Source organism: Hipposideros armiger, unplaced genomic scaffold (genome assembly GCF_001890085.2).
Source record: "Hipposideros armiger isolate ML-2016 unplaced genomic scaffold, ASM189008v1 scaffold_55, whole genome shotgun sequence".
NCBI classification, from domain to species: domain Eukaryota; kingdom Metazoa; phylum Chordata; class Mammalia; order Chiroptera; family Hipposideridae; genus Hipposideros; species Hipposideros armiger.
Window position 1 is genome coordinate 3,168,339 of NW_017731405.1, and position 20,424 is coordinate 3,188,762.

At 38.0% G+C, this 20,424-nt stretch overlaps 2 protein-coding genes across 2 annotated transcripts in view; one reads left to right on the forward strand and one right to left on the reverse strand.

Annotated features, from left to right (window-relative positions):
• Positions 1-20,424, reverse strand: part of IQGAP2 (IQ motif containing GTPase activating protein 2) — a 325,198-nt gene that overhangs the window by 94,376 nt on the left and 210,398 nt on the right. Inside the window, exon 13 of the mRNA XM_019641003.1 lies at positions 13,542-13,711. Within this exon, the coding sequence (XP_019496548.1) occupies positions 13,542-13,711 (170 nt within the window). The remainder of the gene's footprint in view (positions 1-13,541; positions 13,712-20,424) is intronic.
• Positions 1,708-8,640, forward strand: F2RL2 (coagulation factor II thrombin receptor like 2). Its single transcript, XM_019641073.1, has 2 exons — positions 1,708-2,287; positions 6,439-8,640. The coding sequence occupies exons 1-2, from the start codon at positions 2,224-2,226 to the stop codon at positions 7,503-7,505; spliced, it is 1,131 nt and encodes a 376-aa protein (XP_019496618.1). The 5' UTR covers positions 1,708-2,223; the 3' UTR covers positions 7,506-8,640.

A 20,424-nucleotide genomic window follows, 5' to 3' on the forward strand; every position in this document is an offset into this window, starting at 1 on the left:
TTCTCCAGCTCCTAGGGCAGGCTTCAAACCTATTTCCTTCACACACTAACATGAGATAATGTATGTGGAAAGGGCTCTGAAAATGAGACAAAATCTCTGTTACTTCATCCTGCAACATCTGGACTAATGGAGATCACTGCGGAAAGCTTGGCCCCTGCTTCTACAATCATTTCCAGCTAGATCTGCCATATGAGAACTGTCAGCTGTTAGTAAGATTTTCCATTTCTTGGCAGAATGAATGGGGGCAATTCAAATGGAATGTAGGATGAGAAGTTGAAGACTAGAGAAGGAAGACAGAGAAAGGGCATCAGGAACTATTTTTTTCTGTTTCAACGGCCAAAGAGAACCCGAACCCTCTCCCAAAGTACAGCCTAAAACTAAAACAATGAACATATAAGTTCATTGATGTACATCTCAGTTTTTTTGAAGGGTATTTACCAAATTCCTTCATAACTTGTCAGTGTCGAAGATGCACCATACAAACTTTTACCCAGATGAGAAGTTACAATCCCATTTCCAAGCTGACGGTATTAGTTTTATAAGCCAAATTGAAGAGAGACTTTGCAAATCAAATAAATTCAAGTCAACAATTTAAATCATGACTCATTGAACTAAAGAATTTGCTATAGTTAAATGCAAAACCAAGAGTAAAAAACCAAATCCTACCAACGTAACTAATCTTTTCAATTGCTCACCAGAAGGCTGGGAGTTTTATATTTACAGGATAGCCATGGCTCTACCTCCAGCTAAACAGCCAGGTTCAACACATGAGTTGCAAATGGATTACCTGAACAGAAACTAGGCCACATGCAAATCAAGTCATAAATTCCTGAATTTAGATGGCTCCAAGAAAATTTTAATTAAACAAAACGGTACCCTCTCTTCAACATTTTGTGGGGTTTTTTGGTTATTATTTCTACAATAAAATAGTGTTTTATGTCAGTTACCACATGTTATGTTGTTTGAAGCATTGAAGGCTGACTTTTGATTGTGAAACTTGGTGTGGTGAAATTTAATCAAGATGTGAAAAGTTTACACAGATCAATTCCTTCCTTCCATGTCCCTCAAGCCTTTAAGTCTCATGCGAAATTTGAATTTCCTGATTCTTGCTTCATGTTATAGGACACAGGCTGTGGGGCTGTCTGACTTAGCATTTAACCTTGAATTTTGTTAAGTATAGGAGAATCTGTTGTAGTACAGTATTTTTTTCCTCCATATTAACTCATATTCTCCAGAATATAACTACTCATAAAAACTGATATGTTACAACACTGTGAATGTATTTAATACTACTGAGTTGTGTTAATGTGTTAACATTTAATAATGGTTAAGATGGTAAATTTTATGTTATGTGTATTTTACCACAATTAAAAAAAAAAAGCTTATTGTAGACCTGCTCACCAACACCCATGAAATAAAGGGAGTCCTCTGCAATTCAATGTTGTATTATGATTTTAGTTTAAATAAGTGTTGTGATTCCCCCCCCCTCCCTTTTTTCCTCCCCCAGATTATCTGACCCTATTGAATGGCTCAGCAAAACAAAATACCATAAAACAAGTTCTGGCCAGGCACTGATGACAAATTCCGATCAATGTGACACTGATGAAGAATTTTCTAAGTATTATTAAGCACTTAATTTTAACTTCATAAAAAATGTTTACTTTTCATGATTTAATTTGTAATTATGTAATGAGTTTACGAATTAAGATTTGAAATAGCTGGGGGGATAAAGGAAAGGATAATTTCTGACAGCTAATTATTAAGTAGAAATCACACTCTGGCACCACATTTTTAAAATAGGTAAAATGAGATATGGGACAGAGTCAAAACTAACTGCTACTCAGCATCTATTTTCAGCTTCCTTCTGTAAAGGACTGTCCACTATCTGTATTCTTTCACTGCACATAGTATACTGGGAGGAGTTTACCAGCATCTATTCAGAATGGCTTGTTAGAGGTGGGTAAGAGTTAAATGACCTTCTCCGGGGATAATGCAGTGTGCTCAGAGGTTCAGCCTGAGTCATGCACACTGAAACACAAGTGCTGTCACACCCTTTCCCTGAAGAGGACCGGGGCAAGTTTCCTGCCTGCAGAGCAGAAGAGAGCACAGTTCTACAGAGAGCAAGGTTTCCATTTGCTGTTAACACGTGGAACTGAGGTGAAGCCGTGCTCCTTAATTTTATACATTTGATAACGTTTGGGAAACAGGACTCAGGTCATCGAGATGAAAGCCCTCATCTTTGCAGCTGCTGGAGTAATGCTTCTGTCGCCCACTTTTTGTCAAAGCGGTAAGCTCTTTTCTTACAGGGTAGGCTGGAGGTGCTGGCTTGTGTTACAAGAGTCAACTGAATCTATTTTCTTGGTATTTCACTCAAATTGCAACTCAAAAGGCAGAGTTGGATCTTAGTTTTTAAAAGATGGCATCATGGAAGTGAAAATAGCTATAGTTCGTTCACTCTACTCAAACCTTATCAAAGACTAAGTGTTCTATACTCATATTTAAAAATTTGTGGCACAGTCAAGATTTTAGATCTCTACAATTAATTCAAGAATCAATTTTCTTCGTGAGAAGCTTTTGTTTTGCAAGAATTTCCTCTCATTCAGCAAAGATAGCACTTTTAAAAGAGATTTTAAAAATCATATATTTATACCTTCTGATAAGGCATAAAGTGGGGGGAACCAGAATATTCCCAGAAAGAGTGAGTGGTCTGCTTTTAATAACCAATGATGCTAATAAATTAGTGTTTCTTAATGAAATGCCTTTTTTTAAACTTTCAGTGGTAGGAAGGAGTTCTCCCTACCTCCACGTATGATTTTAAAATTTTAGAAATGAAGTCTCCCAAACACTATTATTCAACTCTTAATGTGTTTCCTATTTTACTCAACACATCATTAACCTGAACCTTCCTGCTTGCTCCAAAATTAACAATAAGGGATAGATCCGTATCCACGCTTACTGTTAGGTCACACTCCAGTCAACATTATTAGGAGTGGGAGAGCTGGGCAGAGGAACAACGAGGGGGGGAAAAACCCCAAAATTACACAAAAAAGACCCAAACCTTTATAAAGGAATGTTGTTAAAATTGACAGTTGGCATCACCAAATGTGGTTGTAGGAGGGCGCTAAGGGAACCTATGGATAGTAGCACATGTGGGATTTATGAATAGTATTAAGTGCTATTTCTGGGAGTGGATGAACCAAAATGCAGCAGGATAGCAAAAGAAACGAGGTTTGTGGAGGTGGTTCCTTCAAAATGCTGGTGGGGTTTGGTGGAAGTGAAAAGTGGGGGATTCAAAGGCGACTGGGTACAAGGCAGTGAATTTTCTTTCTTCAGTAGGGGTGGGGGAGAAACGTGAAGTGGCTGAAGTCTGTTCCCTGTGGACCACCGTCTCTCCAAGACTTTGCCCAGGTTGAAAAACATTTTTGAAACATTATGTTGAATGGGCACCTGTATAAAGAATGCAAATAAATTTTTTTTAAAAAATGAAATTTAACAGTGAGCACTATTCTTAAGGAAAACCAGGTGCTAAAGCAAGGTTTCAAGCTAAACCAGGTCAGCTGGAATTCTCATGGAAAAGAATCAAGGCCTTTTCACTGTCAGTGTGTAGTATGTTTACAGCCATTTTGTCTTGCTCAACCACAGGAATTTTCTGAAAACTGACAAACGCTTGGTTTCAACAGCTCTCTTATCAGATCCTGAGGCAAACAACTCATACAGTATGTTCTTCAGCCACCATTTTCAAGCTTCGTGCCTATCTGGAAAGGCACGTCTCTTTGGGTGAACGTCAGACACAAGAATTTTCCAAAGTGCAAAAGTGAGCAGAAGGATCTTTTTGTGTGGCTCAACTCAAGTGTCACACAACAGGCCTCAACAGGCCTCAACATTCACATCTAAACATAGACACAAACCACCACCACTTCCCAGATTTTTCTTTCCTTTTCTTTAATCTAGTTTCCCTGGAACAACACCTGAGCACCGCCCTGCCCCTGCTTGTTCAGGCAGAACTCTCCATCTGGGTTACATACTGAATTCAGTTTGTGCAATCTCAGCGTGAGGAGGGAGGTTTCAATTTACCAGGGGTGAACTAGCAGAGGAGAAAACAGGAAGGGAAGCCGGCTTTGAATGAGAACCATGTAACTAAGCACTAACCTCAAGTATTCAACATATATGAATTCAGAGGTCATGTGAAAGGGAATTGGCAGAGAAATGGCATTTTAAATCAGTAAGTATGGGGTTTAAATTCAGCATAACATTGCTTAAGGTAACAGAAATTTGAGAGAATCTACTCTTTACATTTGTGAAAGATTAATTTATGGAAAAATTATATAATGATAAACAGGTTTGAGTATTGAGGTTTGTTTTGTTTTTGAAATTGCTCTTTCAAGAATTAGGATTATTAATATCAACATGCCATGTAAGGCCCAATATTTATAGTATGCAGTTGTGTTTCTATCCCTTTGTGTGTTTTTTTCCATTTCCAACTGCTCAGATCATCATATCAATTTCATCTTCTGATTTTTGCTCATTTCCTCTCCCCTTAAAATTTACATTACCCCTAAAATCTGCCTTTGGATGTTTTTTTTTTCCTCACATCTCTACCTAGGCCATCGGACCCCTCCTACTAAATTAAACTCCAGTCTCTATGCAGACTAAAAAAATCCGTACCTCTCATTTGGGCTCCACACCTAAGTCTTCTAACCTGCCCTGGGACATTCTACACACTAATATCCCATCAGCAGCTCAAACTCAGGAATATTCAAAACTGAGATCTTAGCTTTTTCCCCGTGCTGTCCCCCTGTGCCGTGGACCAGCCTCCTCCTCCAAGTCATCTAGAGTAGAAACCTCCAAGTCATTTTTCCTCCTTCCTCTTCCACACCACCTCCATGGCCAGTTGGATGCCAAGGCCCTTTGAGTCTCCATCAGAGTCTCATGTATTCATCTTTACCTTTCCACTGCCATTGCTCTAGTTTTGTAACTCACCATCTTGAGTTTAAAAGATTACTGTAGACTCCAAATCAGGCCCTTTGCCTCCCTCCAATTTCTCATCTTTTCAGTCTACTCTCTACACTATCACCAACGTCACCTTAAACACAAATCATATCATGGTTATATCAGTTTCCTATTGCTGCTTTTTTTTTTTTGAGTTATAGTTGTTTTTGTTTTTTTTTTGTAGAGGGCAGTGTCACTGGCCCTCATATGTGGGATCCGAACTGGGGCCCTCTGGCGTCCCAAGCCAGTTCTTAACCATCGCGCCACTCGGCCGGCCCTCCTATTGCTGCTATAACAAATCACCATAGTGGCTTAAAACAAAACATTATATTTCTGGAGGTCACAAGCCTGTTCATTCTGGAGGCTCTAGGGGAGAATCTGCTTTCTCGCCTTTTTCAGCTGCTAGAAGCTACTTGCATTTCTTGGTTCATGGTTCCTTCCATCTTCAAAGCCAGCATCACAGCATCTTCAAATCTCTCTCTCTTTGACTCTGACTCTCTTGTCTCCCTCTTGTAAGGACTGTTATGGTTAAACTTGGCCCAGCAGGACAATCCAGGATATTCTCCCCACCTCAAGATCCTTAATCACATCTGTAAAATCTCTTTTGCCATGTAAGGCAACATGTTCACGCGCTCCTTACATTAGCACGTGGAATCTCTGGGGCATCACTGTGCTGTCTACCACGTTCATTCCTCTGTTCATAATTTTTTATTGTACAATTCCTGCATCTATCAATGGACACATGATTTCTTAGGACAGTTTAAAGGCCCTTCAGAGATTTGGCTGTAACCTTATCTTTCAACTTCATCTCTCAGATGCACTTTATTAGCATAAGACAATACATTTTTGTGTATCTTTTCCAATACTAATCTGAGAGTTGAAAATAGGGATGGAGTTTATTTAAAAATTTATGCAATCAAGTAATTAATAAACATTTGTTGAGTTAACTTATCTGACATTCCCGGGTCCCATGCCCGCCCACAGTATGCCTTTGCCCATTTAACACTTACCAGAATCTTATTCATCTATTTAATTCCATCTCTTTGTGAACCTTGCTCATCTTTCCTTACATTTATCTTCTCCTTGACATTTGCTCAAACGCCTAAATCTGTTAACTATTGTCTGAGTGCTGATACAGTTTGTAATCAATATAACATTGGCCTATAATGATCTGATGGACTATTTTTGTTTCCTTCAACAGTATTACAAATTACTTACATGTAAGAAGATGTTATCTAGATTTTGCCCCTGCATGGGCTAGCAAGATGCTGGAGCATATGATATGCCTGTTGATTGCCTGAGCTATAATGATTTTTTTAAAAATAAAAATGATCCTAAATTTTAAAACTACAGAAATTATGTAGCATAATACATTTAGTTTTATTTTCTTCTGAACCTTAGATATGGGCCAGCAAAATACCATATGTTAATACTTCTTTTTAATTACAGGTATGGAAAATGATTCAGACAAATCAACAGAGCCAATGTTATCTATTAGGACCTTTCGTGGAGCCCCCCTCAATTCTTTTGAAGAGTTCCCTCTTTCGGCCATAGAAGGTTGGACAGAAACCATAACTGTAAAGATTAAGTGCCCTGAAGGAAGTGTTGCAACTCTGTATGTCAATAATGCCACCATGGGATATCTGAGCAACTCCTTAAGTACCAAACTGATACCCGTCATCTACATCCTGGTGTTCGCAGTAGGTGTGCCAGCCAATGCAGTGACCCTGTGGATGCTCTTCTTCAGGACCAAACCAATCTGTGTGACCATCTTCTATATCAACTTGGCGATTGCAGACTTTCTTTTGTGTGCCATACTGCCCTTTAAAATAGCTTATCATCTCAATGGGAACAATTGGGTATTTGGAGAGGTCATGTGTCGGGCCACTACCATCATCTTTTATGGCAACATGTACTGTTCCATTCTGCTCATCACCTGCATCAGCATCAGTCGCTATCTAGCCGTTGTCCATCCTTTCACTTACCGGGGGCTGCCCAAGCGCACCTACGCCTTGGTAACGTGTGGATTAGTGTGGGCTACAGTTTTCTTATACATGCTGCCGTTTTTCATCCTGAAGCAGGAGTATTATCTTGTCCAGCAGGACATTACCACCTGCCATGATGTCCACAACACATGCGAATCTTCATCTCCCTTCCAACTCTACTACTTCATCTTCTTGGCATTCTTTGGATTCTTAATTCCATTTGTGGTCATCATCTACTGTTACACAGCCATCATTCGGACACTGAATGCATACGATCATAGATGGATGTGGTATGTTAAGGCAAGTCTCCTCATTCTCATGATTTTTACCATGTGCTTTGCTCCAAGTAATATTATACTTATTATTCACCATGCCACCTACTACTACAGTACTGATGGTTTATACTTAATCTACCTCATAGCTTTGTGCCTTGGTAGTCTGAATAGTTGCCTAGATCCAATCCTTTATTTTCTAATGTCAAAAATTAAAGATCACTCCACTGTTTACCTCACAATAGTGAGATCATCTTAGAGAACAAGAAAAGCTATTATATTTGTGAAAACATACATTCTTGGGATAACATGCGCATAAGGGCAAGCAGCTCTATTTTCTAGCTCCACTTTTGAGTTCCTAAGAGATAGTGCTTCAAAATAAAATATTACAAAAGCAATAGCTATTTAGAAAAACTTTATCAGTATTTTAAGAACATCAGTGCAGGAGAAAAGATATCACCACTCTCTTAATGGCAACTGACACAATTTGCCTGACTGGTCCTTCATGCTCTTTACACCTTCATCTTCCCTACTTCTAGAAGTTTCTACTTTAGATGACTTGAAGGAAAATGGGACAAGGTGCAGCATGGGGAGAAGCTAAGATCTCAGTTTTCAGTACCTGGTGCCAATTTTGATTCTTCAGCCTCTCATGTTGGTGGCTGCCTCATTAGCTGATTCTATCTTTGTAATATGTCTCACTAGGATCCATCATCCTAGTCCTACCTTTGCCTTCCAACCCGTCTCTTTACTCCAGCCTATCTAGCCTCCATTCCATGGGCCACTACCAGATTATTCTTGCTCAAATGTCAGTTTGAATGCATCACTCAAAACCCCCAGCTCAAAAACCTCCATTGCCTCTCCACTGCTTTGGAATAAATTATAAATCTTTACTTTGGCATTCAGGGCTAATGTTCTAATTTTACTTCCCAATAAACCTTGTCTGTGATATGGGCACTCATCAAGATTCTTGTTTTGCTGTGATGTGATTTCTTCTCTCTCTGCCCCTGTCTCTAACTGGAAAGCTATTTCTAACATGTTTGCCTTAATTCTTTCCATCTCTTGAAGTCTTCAAAAGACTATTCCCTGATTCTCAAGCTAGAATTCATTTTTCTAATCTGAACTTTCAAAGCATTTTCTTGTATTTTTATTATGGCACTTATATACTTGTATAGTTCATGTATACACAAGTGTTAATTCCATAAACACTTAAGCACCATGTATAGTAGGGAAGGGCTCATCTTCTCCCTTTTTTGTGCTGCTGGTGGCAACCCCAAGTCCAAGTCTCCTCAGGGCCTGTGGGGCCCAATTCCATGCTTTATACATCATGTGGCCCAATGAATGAAAGAATAAAATCCCAAAGCATCTTAACAGCATGAAAGCTCATTGAATTCATACTAAGAAAGCAAAGTACTTTGTATGACATGGGACATGGGACAATATCATTTTTGGTTGGGCATGTAAAAAAAAAAAGGAAGCTAAGTTAAGAATATACTTTTAAAGTCACTTAGAAGTTTAAAATAACGCCTCCATTATTTTTGTTCCTTAAACATAGTTTTTAATGGGAAATGACATTTTGTTATAAATGCCCATTATGTTCCTGTAGGTAAATGAGTCAATTTCCCTTAGTTTAGGAATTAAACAGGAAGGATATTAGTGGTTAAGGGCATGAAGAATTGCTGAGATAAATCTTCAAGTTTGTAGAAATGTGCATTGACCATATACTCTGTAGTGACTATTAAGGCAATAAAAAAACCATTTCATATGCATATTTTTGAATGTGTAGAGTTTCCTATTTCATTTGACTTAGGTTAAAAAAACATGCATGTGAAGACCTTTTCTATGTGTGTGTGGTTATGTGAAGAATGAAATTCAGGTAAATACTAAAGCAAGAAAGGGAAACAAATCTAAAGTAAGTTTTAAGATGATGAAAACTTCAGTGGAAGGAATTTGTTTCTGCAAATAAAACCATCGACTATAATACAGTTTTATCAGGGAAAACATGCAACAATATTTACTTGTTAAGAGCACACCTGATTTTTATGCAGCAAATATACATGTAGCAAAATAGAACTTTTGGGAGGTATCATTCAGATGTTCCAAGCAAAGCTTTCAATTTTAACATCGCTCACAAACTCACTGCCTCCAGGGAACAGACAACAAGTGTTCTCTGCTAAGTATGTGCCAACACACCCATTACCCAGACTTTCCCCAAGAGATAAAAAGAATTTGGTGCCTACAGAAGGTTATACTTGAAATACTATTAACAAGGACCAAGAATCTTCACTAACTTACATCACTGTCATCAATCTTTGATAAAACTGAGCGTCCATTCTATGAAGATATTATCATGGAGACCTTTAATGCTGTGTACTTTGGTACAAGCTTTATTGTATACTGACGATACCAATAATATAAGTTTCTTCTATTATTTTCCAAGGCTGAACATAACTGGAAACTTCCCAATATCAAAAGAGCAGAGGTAAAAAAAAGGAACACAGAGGGCCGGCCATGTGGTGCATTGGTTAAGAGTTGGCTTGGGAGCGCTGGCTCTGAACAGCAGGGCCCTGGTTCGGATCCCACATGAGGGCAAGTGACTCTGCGCCCTCCACAGCTAAGATGGTGAATGACAGCTTGACCTGGAGCTGGGCTGCTGTGAGTCGCCGGTGACGGCGTAGGCTGCAGTGGGGCTGCAGGTGGGCTGCCTGAAAGCTACCGTGAGTGGCTGGCAGCCGGCATGAGCGGCCGGCAGCTGGTGTGAGCTGCCAAGAGCCACGGTGAGTGGCTGTCCAATGGCCGGTGAGCAACTGCCTCACACTGGAAGAGCGCAATGATAATACCAACATGGGCCAGTGAAGCAACATCCTCCACAACTAGACTGAAGAACCAAAGGACAGCAACTTGCCTGTTCCCCTCCCCCAATTCCCCAATAAAATCTTAAAAAAAAAAAGGAACACAGAGACCCCACCAAATAAACAGAATCAGATTCCTGCCCCCCCATCCCCCCTCCCCTCCTCAGGGGAAGAGAACAGGCTGAGAAAAGAAAGTTTCAAAATTAATGACCAGAGAAAGAAAACTGTTTAAAAATAGAAATTTAAGGGCCGGCCGAGCGGCCCAGTTGGTTACGAGCTTGCTCAAGAGTTTGAGCTCTGAGCAACAGTGGTTCGAGTTCCGGCCCAAGCTGAGCAGCCGCTGAGCTGCCAACAGGTGGCAGGATGGCTCAGCTAACAAAAAAAAAAAAAAAAGGAATTTAGCCAAATTAGACTCACAACTTGGAACTGTAGTGTTTTAAATCTGTCAGCTGTTGCCAATATAGTTCAAGACCCTAATTTTATTGGCCAAAAGTGGTTTAATGCCTGAACTAGAACCCAGATCCCTAGGCTTATCTTTAAGGCTGTAATTATACTAGTAAAGCTATTGCCTTCATACTCAGGAAGAAGGCCCAGCAGAGAGCTGGCACTGTATGGGCACTCGGAGAAGGCTTCTGGGTTCCCTGGAGAGGTTTTATGGAGTTCCATCTTGATCTAGAGCCCTGAGATTGCAATGCTCTGGAGGGGACCTCCACTGCCTGCCTATGAAAAATTTGTAGAGTCAGGCTCACCTCAAGGGGAGACCCCCATGTGGCTATGAGCAGTGAGGAACTCAGGTCTATTTCTATACTGTACACAGAAGATTCCAACTTTGGTTTGTGGATGGAGCTGGGCCTATGTCTAGTAAGGACCTCGTGACACAGATGTCACTCACCCCTTACCTGTGTGGCAGTCAGAGGTGCCCATAATAACACTAGCTACATAATGTAAGCACTTTTTTTGGGTGTCAGACTCCATGCTAAATACTCTAACACTCATATATAGTCATAATCAATGTAATTATATATAATTATATGTTGATATGCATTATATATCAATACAAAAATATATTAATTTATTATATTATATATTATTATTGAATTCTCACCATAGTCCTGTAAGACAGGTATTATTTTACAACATGTCAAAACTGAAGCATAGAAAATTTTTGTGACTTGACTAAAATCCCTAGTTAATTTGTGGCAAGGCCAAGATTTGAATGGTGCCTTGTCTTCAAAACAAGTAACTTGTATCTTCCAATGCTGGTGAGTGTGCTATGTGCCAGGGCCACAGCTACATCAGTGGGGACAGCAGGAGGCGGTCCACTCCTCCTTATCAACTGGGTCTCCTACTCTCCTCCCGCTGGGATGTGGGAACACAAGGCTTGGATTGAGTCTCATTCCCCCACTCATAGGCCTGGCATTCAGCCCAAGCCTCAGGTTCATTCACAATAGATAGGAGAACACCCACTCCCACAGTGGAAGATTTCTGCGAGGGTATCTGTAAAGCAGAGGGGGTAAGGCCATGCTCCTGTCATCCCTATTGGAAGCACCCACCTTCGGGAACAGTTTTATTCACCTTTAATGAGGCAGTTTAGGAGTGTGGAGTAAACAGAATTTACACTGTTTTTTTTTTTTCTACTTTGAGTGAATTTTTATTAATTTTTTTTTTGCATAGGTAATACATGGCATAAAGTTAAAAAGATTAAAAAGTATATCTTCTTCCCTCACTTCTCAATGAGCTTCCCCAGAGGTAACCACTGCTGTATGCTGTTGGGGACTTCATGTTGCCAAAATATTTCTCATGACTTGAGATGAAGGTAGTTGCTTTGAAGGGAACACTTAGATTGGAGCAGAAGGTCCTGTTCTAGAAACTAGACTAAGTTACTGGGGGAATTGGCCCTTTGTAAGTTGTTTACACTGTTTTCTGAAAGTTTAGAAACATTGCATAAGTAATACATGCATGCACTCTGTAAAAATTTTAAAAATCCGAACAGTACAAAAACAGAGTGAAAAATAAGTCTCCTATTTATGCCAGCCTTCTATCTAGTTCACCTTCCAGAAATATTTTATGCATATATTTCTCCCATTTTTATGTATGTGGAATCCTGCTTTTTTCACTTAACAGCATACATATTAAAAATTGTCTAATATAAATCCATGCATTTTCTTTTATGTATTTCACTGTATGGATATACTGCAATTCATTTAACCAGCCCCCTCCTAATGGACATTTCGGTTGTTTTTGGTCTTTTGCTATTGTAAACAATGCTGTAATAAACATCCTTTTCCATCTGTCTTAATGTTCTATAATATGTGTTTCTGAATCACACAGAATGGTGCATATTCACAGAACTAATTACTTTTTGGGTAACTTTGGATAATTTTGTCTTAGTTTCATTATCTGTGAAATGGTAATAACGATAGTTCATAAGGCTGTTGTGAGGATTATGTGAGAATATGCATAAAGCACCTAATATCATGCTCGGCAAACAGCAGCCGATGAATAAATTTTTGCTCTAACCAAAGCTATGTTTCCTGTTTCAGATGAGGCAGTTTCTGGGTTTTAAAGACCTATACAGAGGAGACGTTCACCCCTTCTGGGTTTGTTTGGTAGCTATGAGTGGCTAGGTCCCAGGTAGCATCACTCTCACTCTCAAATGACAGGTCACACAGCCTCACTGCTTATTCCAGAACCTTTCCAATTAGTGGCCAGTGGACTCCTTATAATATCAGTACAAGCTCCACAGCCAGATAAAACCCTCTGCTCTTTGTGGGACTCTGGCCAGGTCAGTCTCCTCCTATGCCTAGAACAAATGCTGGTATCCATTACCTGCCTGTATCATCCTGCTTTCTACCCACCTAACCAACACGTTTTTACCTTTCAGGCACAGCTCCTACTCTATCTCCATGCCAGCTTCTCTTAGGATTCTAATCCACAACAATCCCAACCATCTCTGAATCATTCTGTACACTCCTCATTTTGATACTTTGCCATATGCTTGCCTCTACTGTTATTTAACTAGTCTACATGAGAATGCCGACTGCCTCAATACATTTCTAAGCACTGAGGATAAGGACAGAGAACATTCAAATGGTATCATGTGTTCCTTGGATCTCCTTTCCCTTACCAGATGCTATATATCGCACTACGCACCTAGTACATGCTCAGTAAATATCCAATAACTTGGACTCTGAACAAGAACTCACCCACAACTGCGTTTTTAGTACAAGAGTAGAAGCAGTAATCAGCTCGGAGCTGGCTTTCCCCTAATGTTTGATGCCAGGAAAATCATCGCCCTATTATTATACTTCCATTCTGATCCATAGGCGATTGCTTCTATGAGAAGCTCATACGCTTTAGGAAAAATGGTTTAAAAAAATCCTTCTTTCTACCTTTTCCCTCACCCAACCTGTAAATTTGAAAGAAACAAACCTACTAAGACTTACCATGAGTTTCTGTGATTTAGCAAGGTATAAAACATCCTGGTAGTGCTGGGCATACTCTGGGTCTGGGTCTACATCTTTAATCTTTGCAGTAGGTAACATCAGACCTTCTAGAGTTTTGACAGGATTCCCTTCATCAATAGCTTCATTGATATACCCTACAGCCACAACTCCTAGAAAAAGAAAAAGTTTTCCTTTTAAGTCACAGTACATTATAAGCTCTTGAGAATTACCAATTGCAAAGATTGATTTGGAAAGGGAGGGAGGAGAATCTACACAAAAAAACTGTAAGAGCTAATAAACAAGTATAGCCAAGGCTGCAGGAGAAAAGATCAATGTACAAAAATCAGCTGTATCCCTATACACTTGCAAAGTGCACTCTGAAATGAAATTAAGGAAAAAATTCCACTTATAATAGATTCCAATTACAAGTACATTATAATTACAAAAAGAATGAACAGGAATAAATTTAACAAAAGAAGCATAAGAGATGTACAGTGAAAACCATGTAACACCATTGAAAAAAATAAAAAATGACCTAAATCAATGGAAAAATCATCTCCTTTTCATTGATTGGGATACATAATATTAAGATAGAAATACTCCTCAAATGGACCTACAGGTTCAATGTAACCCCTACCAAAATCCCAGCTGTCTATTTTTTTGTAACAGAAATTGGTAAGCTGATTCTATAATTCATATGGAAATGCAAGGGACCAAGAATAAAAAATACAACATTGAATAAAGAACCACTATGCTGTAATATACACCTGAAACTAATACAAAATAATATTGAATATCAACTATAATGAAAAAAATATGTAGTCATGGAATGTAAAGTACAGCATAGGGAATATAGTCAATGGTGTTGTAATAGCTATGTATGGTGTTAGAGGGGTGGTAGACTTGTTGGGGTTATCACTTTGTGAGGAGTGTAAATGTCTAATCACTATGTAGTTTTGTACATCTGAAACTAATAATGAAAAAGAAAAAAAAGAACAATGTTGGAGGACTCTTCCAAATTTCAAAACTACAAAGCTACAGTTAATACTGCATGGTACTGGCATAAGGATAGGCATATAGATCAATGGAATAGAATTTAGAGTTCAGAAATAAACTCTTACATTTATGGTCAACTGATTTATGATAAGGGTGCAAGATAATTCAACAGGAAAATAGCAGTCTTTACAACAAATGGCACTGAGTCAACTGGATATCCACATCCATTAGAATGAAGTTGTATTCCCTATTATCACTCCACATACAAAAAATAACTCAAAGTGTATCACAGACCTAGAAGTAAAAGGTTAAATTATAAAACTCTTGGAAGAAAACATAGGAGTAAATCTTTGTGGCCTTGAATTAGGCACTACTTTTTAGCGATGATGCCAAAAACACAAACAACAAAAGAAAAATAAATAAATACATGAGATGTTATAGAAAATTAAAACTTTGTGCTTCAGAGGACACAATAAAAAAAAGTGAAGACAACCTACAGAGTGGGAGAAAATACTTGCAAGTCCTGTATTTGATAAAGAACTTAGATACCTGTATGCAACTAATGCCAAATATATAAGGAACACTTACAATTTAATAATAAAAAGAAAACCCAATTTAAAATGGGTGGACTTGAATAGAATTTCTTTAAAGACATTTCTTTTAATAAGCACATGAAAAGATGCTCAATATCATTAGTTATTAGGAAAATGCAAATCCAAATCACAGTGAAATACCGCTTCATACCCAGTTGGATGGCTATAATAAAAAAGACAATAAAAGAGGTGTGAAGATGTGGTAAAATTGGAATTCTCATGCACTGCTGGTGAGGATGGAAAATGGTACAGCCACCCAGGTAAACAGGCAGCTCCTTAAAATATTAAACATAGAATTACCATATGATCCAGAATGTCCACTTCTAGGTATATACTCAAGGGAACTGAAACCACATGTTCACACAAAAGCTTGCACATGTATGTTATAGAAGCAATATTCATAATAGCTAAAAGTAAAAACAACCTAAATATCCATCAACTGATGAACGGATAAACAAAATATAGAGCCATAGAATGAAATATTACTTGACTTAGAAAGGAATATGAAGTATACTGATACAACATGGATGAATCTTGAAAACATTATGCTAAGTGACAGAAGCCAGACACAAAAGGCTACGTGTTACCTGATTCTATTTATATGAAATGTCCAGAAAAGGCAAAACCAAAGAAACAAAGTAGATTAGTGGTTACTAGGGGATGGGAGGAGGGGAAAATAGAAGTGACTGCTAATGGGTATGAAGTTTCTTTTTATGGTGCTGAAAATGTTCTGCATTTACATAGTGGTGATGGTTGTACAACTTTTAAATAATAAGAACCACCATAAAAACACCAAAATGGGTGAATTTTATGGTATATCAATTATATTTCAATGAAACTGTTATAGAGGGGTGATAACTTTACATAAAAGTAGCAGCAAAGATGCTAATTTCTTGTGTAGGCCTCACTTAGATAGTAATGCCAAGATATTGGATGATGTATATATATATATATATATATATATATGAAAGATATATATATATATGAAAAATATATATATTTATATATATATGAAATATATATCTTTCATATATATATATGAAGATATATATATGTATATATATAGATGATATATATAGATGATATATATATATAGATAGATGATGGAACCAGAGACTACACGAGCTGAAAGATTGAATGTAGACATATACAGAAAAACAAACAACTGAAGTGCAGGGAGGCTTGGATATACATTCTATTTTTGGGATTCCTTTACTTCATCACTGTGTAAAAAATGCCAAAACAGAAATAGTTAAAAAATCAAACAATTCCATACAGTGTTAGAGTAAATTTCCAGATCAATACAGTCCAATACTGTCCAATGGTATGTTCTATGATGGAAATGTTCTGTATCTGGGCTATCCAATATGGTAGCCATTAGCCACATGTAACTATTAAACATTTGCAATGTGGCTAGTATGATTAAAGAAGTTAACTTGAAATTTTATTTAATTTTAAGTGGTTGAAATAGCCATACACGGCTGGGAAGTATAGGAAGGCTCCATAGAAATTAATACAGTCATGCATATTTTGAGATATATGTAAAGTTCAAGTATGGCTAATTAATATCACAAATTGTTTCTCTAATACCACCGGGTAAAATAACATCGGGAGCTCTAAATCATGGAGGTACCAAAGGAAAAATAAGCATATCCACCAGTTTAATCTTCTATCATCTCTATCACACCACAGGATCTTAGGACATAGACTATAAGTTCCAACAATGAAAAGCACAGAAACCAAGGTATGGAATCTGAAAAGCTTTTATGGAATTTTGAAACGCTAGCAAAAGGGATCTATTTGGAGGCCACTTCTTTTTTTTTTCTTCTTGTTCTTCATTCTTTTTTTTAAAAATTTTTTATCTTTTAATTATTTTTTATTATGAAATATACATTTTTTAGAATTAGTTTCAGCTGTACAACACAGTGCAATAGTTATACTTTTTACCCCTCAAAGTGACAACCCCCCTCCCCCAGTCCGCCACCCCCCTTCCCCCAAAAAATCATACATATCTATTACAATTCCCTTGAGTCCACTCCCACACTATACTCCACGTCCCATGACTTCACTTATAGTTGACATACAATATTATACAACATCAGCTTCAGGTGTACAGTGTGGAGGTCACTTTTTAATACTATCTTATTATTTAAAAATAAACTATCCACCAGTCATAAAAACTATAGTGTATGTGCAAATATGTGTATATACACATTGTGTGTGTGTGTGTGTGTGTGTGTGTGTGTGTGTATGTATATATTAAGGGGGGGAACTTTTGCTTCCCAGATTAGTGCTAATGGACAAGAACTATTAAAAACCTAAACATTAACAAGCAGTAGGCTTAGAAAATAAACATTCTTCAATCTAAACTTATTTTGTCAATTATTTTTCATCAGAAACAATCACAAGTCACTTTATGAATGTGATATGCTATGAAATAGAATAAGCACTTTTAATTTTTAAAAACATATCTTTATCTTGACATTGAAATTAAGGTAAACTATTTATCTAAGTATCATCCAAATAGATCACTCCATAAAGATCACCTTGCTAGGAATAAAAAAGTTATCTGGAGGAGGGAAGGGACAATCTAAAATTACTAGAAATTATTCCCAATTATAATACTTAAGTATGTTTGAAAGAAAAGCAAAAGTACTTCTCTAACATGCAAGTTACATTATCTCAAAACATTGGAAGAACTCGGGAAAGTCTAAATACTATCCACATACAAGGTATTATCATTTTACCGTGTAGTAGTTATAAACTGGAGAGCACAGAATACTTCATGTCATTCTCTGGACACCCCCTTGGGAAGGCTGTTCTAAATACTTTTAAACATCCCATCCAAAAATGATCTTAACAGAACTATGTCTGAGAAATGAGTTCCTAATGGCTGATCACCTGGGGATGAGTGCATTCCAGCTGACTTGATTGAAATTACCTACTTAAATCTGTTTGCTGTGTTTCCAAGAACACAGGCCCCTGAGGTCATAGTAAGTGACCTCATAGGAGCTGAAAGATCTACCCAAAGCCCCCTTGGGCACATCTGATTCACTTCCTCTGTTGATAAGTAAAGGGGAAATCCCATTTGAACTAAGATAGCTGAGCCTCAGTTCATTGACCACTTCTTTAAATAAATCATCGGTGAGACCATAAGATTCTAGTCCAATGAAACAGTGGGCATTCTCTTAGAGGTCATGAATTTGAGAAAGCAGATGAGGTAACCTACAAAGAATGGTACCTATCAAATTTAAAAAGCAAAATTTCAAAGAAAGAAAACTAGTCTACATGATTAAAATAATGCTCCTCTGTGGCTCCACTGGGAAATGTGAACTTTTCAATAAGAAATCAACAGAGCATCCAAGTCTGAGGAAATGCATTTAGCAGCTTCTCCATTAAATTCGCCTTCCACTTCTCATTTCCCATTAGCTGCATACCTTATCCACGTTATAATTCAGAGGATTAGACCTGGGTGCATGTGGCAGGGGTGGGGTGGGGTGGGGAAAGGAACTCACTTTCAAGATGTCCACGAAAAATTCTCAGCTCCTTCAGATGATTTAATTACTATATTGCACAATTCGTGCCTGTTCACAATGATGTATTTTTTAAATTTAGTTTTTTAAGCAATTACCTAAACATATATCAAACTCAATACTTTAAGAACTTTAAACAAAAATACCCCATTTTGACAGAATAGCAAAACAAACCAAATCAGACACATTCAATATTCTGTATTAAATTCCCCAAATTCTAGAAAGGAAATATGATAAGAAATATCTGAAATAACTGTTCTGGTTATGGAATACATGCTTCACGACAAGGTGCTTAAAACAATACGATGATATATCGCATGAAAGTAGCCATGGGATATGTCCCATGGAGAATAACAGTACTGTAGTTACCTAGATAAATGCCATTCCAATTCAAAGAGATTTTTGCTTAAAAATGATAACGATCTACAAAAGACCATGTTCTTTTTAAGTTATACAAATGTTACTTGTTTTTCTTTTCTTGGCAAAAGCAAAGTCTGTATGAGATAGTCTGGGACAAAAATGGCATCCCCCCCCCCCCCCGTTATTAATCAATGTCAAGAATGAGAGTAAAACTACAATTGTTCAACACTGAGAACAAAGGCACCTTCATTTGCACAAGCAGCACACACCAAAATCACCAAAGCAGACCTGCACTGTGGGGACTGTCAGACAGAATTGGGAAAAAGTTAGCAAACAAAGGCGGGATGTGATTCTTTGCTTTGCCTACCCAAAGAGAAGAGTCCTACTTTGGGTGGCATTAGCGAAAGCACCAAAACCATTGCTGGAGACTCGAAGCGTGGAACTGGTGTCAAGGAGGAAGGCAGGAGGGCAGAGGCCTGGGGGACTGAGCTTTGTAACAGGTCACACACACCAGTGTTATTTATCCCCATCAGATGATGTTGAACATCTGCTCAAATTAGTGCTTCCCTCTTGACTAACGTCTGGCAAGGCCCACCAGCTCCCAAGCCAATGTGTCAGACAAGAGCTAAGTGGGCCGTGTGTACGCCATCCCATTGCAGGGATTCCAAAATGCCTCAGTGAAGGGAAATGCAGAGGAAGCAAAAAACTGTGGTTGCCAAAGAGGAAATTTAGATTTGTATACAATTTGAAAGGGACAAAAGGAAGAAAGCGTCTAGGGATTAGTATAATGGTGATATATCTATGGTACATGGTGTCAAGATAACATACCTGGGCCCTGTTTTCTGTTTGAGGCCTAGAGCAAGAAGATGTTTAACAGAAAAACAAACCCAGCCTTGATGTTGGGCACAGCGCTCACAGGCAAACCGTAAAAAGAGAAGAAAACTATGCAAATTCTATTAACTAACAAAGTCATACATTTTAGCTCAAGAGTAATTTTACTATCCTAAAGTTAGAGCATTAGAACACAAGACCTAAGACCTTACCAAATCACACTAGAACAAAACACCCTAAACTTGTGAGAGAGGTATCTGCCTACTCTATCAGCAAACTTAGAACAGGTAAGTTAGAAAAATAAGTCAAAGGTGGAGGGTAGAAAGGAGGTCAACAATATTAACAATCTGAATCTGAAGTTACTGACAAATCAAAAAACTCAGAGAAAGCCTAAAATGATGGTGCTGGTTTGTTTGTTTTTATGATGGAAAAGACAGCTTGAAGCTTGAATTTGGTAATTCAAGCTACAGAAAAGCAGTGAATACACTGATTGTTGAAGTTACACAGCTCCCCATTCTTCACTCTGTCTTTATAAGCAAGAGGCAAAGGATAAGGAAGCAAGCTGACATT

Coding starts and splice junctions, on each gene's coding strand:
- F2RL2 (XM_019641073.1), top strand. CDS start 2,224: ATGAAAGCCCTCATCTTTGCAGCTGCTGGAGTAATGCTTCTGTCGCCC. Junction 2,288..6,438: donor GCCCACTTTTTGTCAAAGCG/GTAAGCTCTTTT, acceptor TTTTAATTACAG/GTATGGAAAATGATTCAGAC.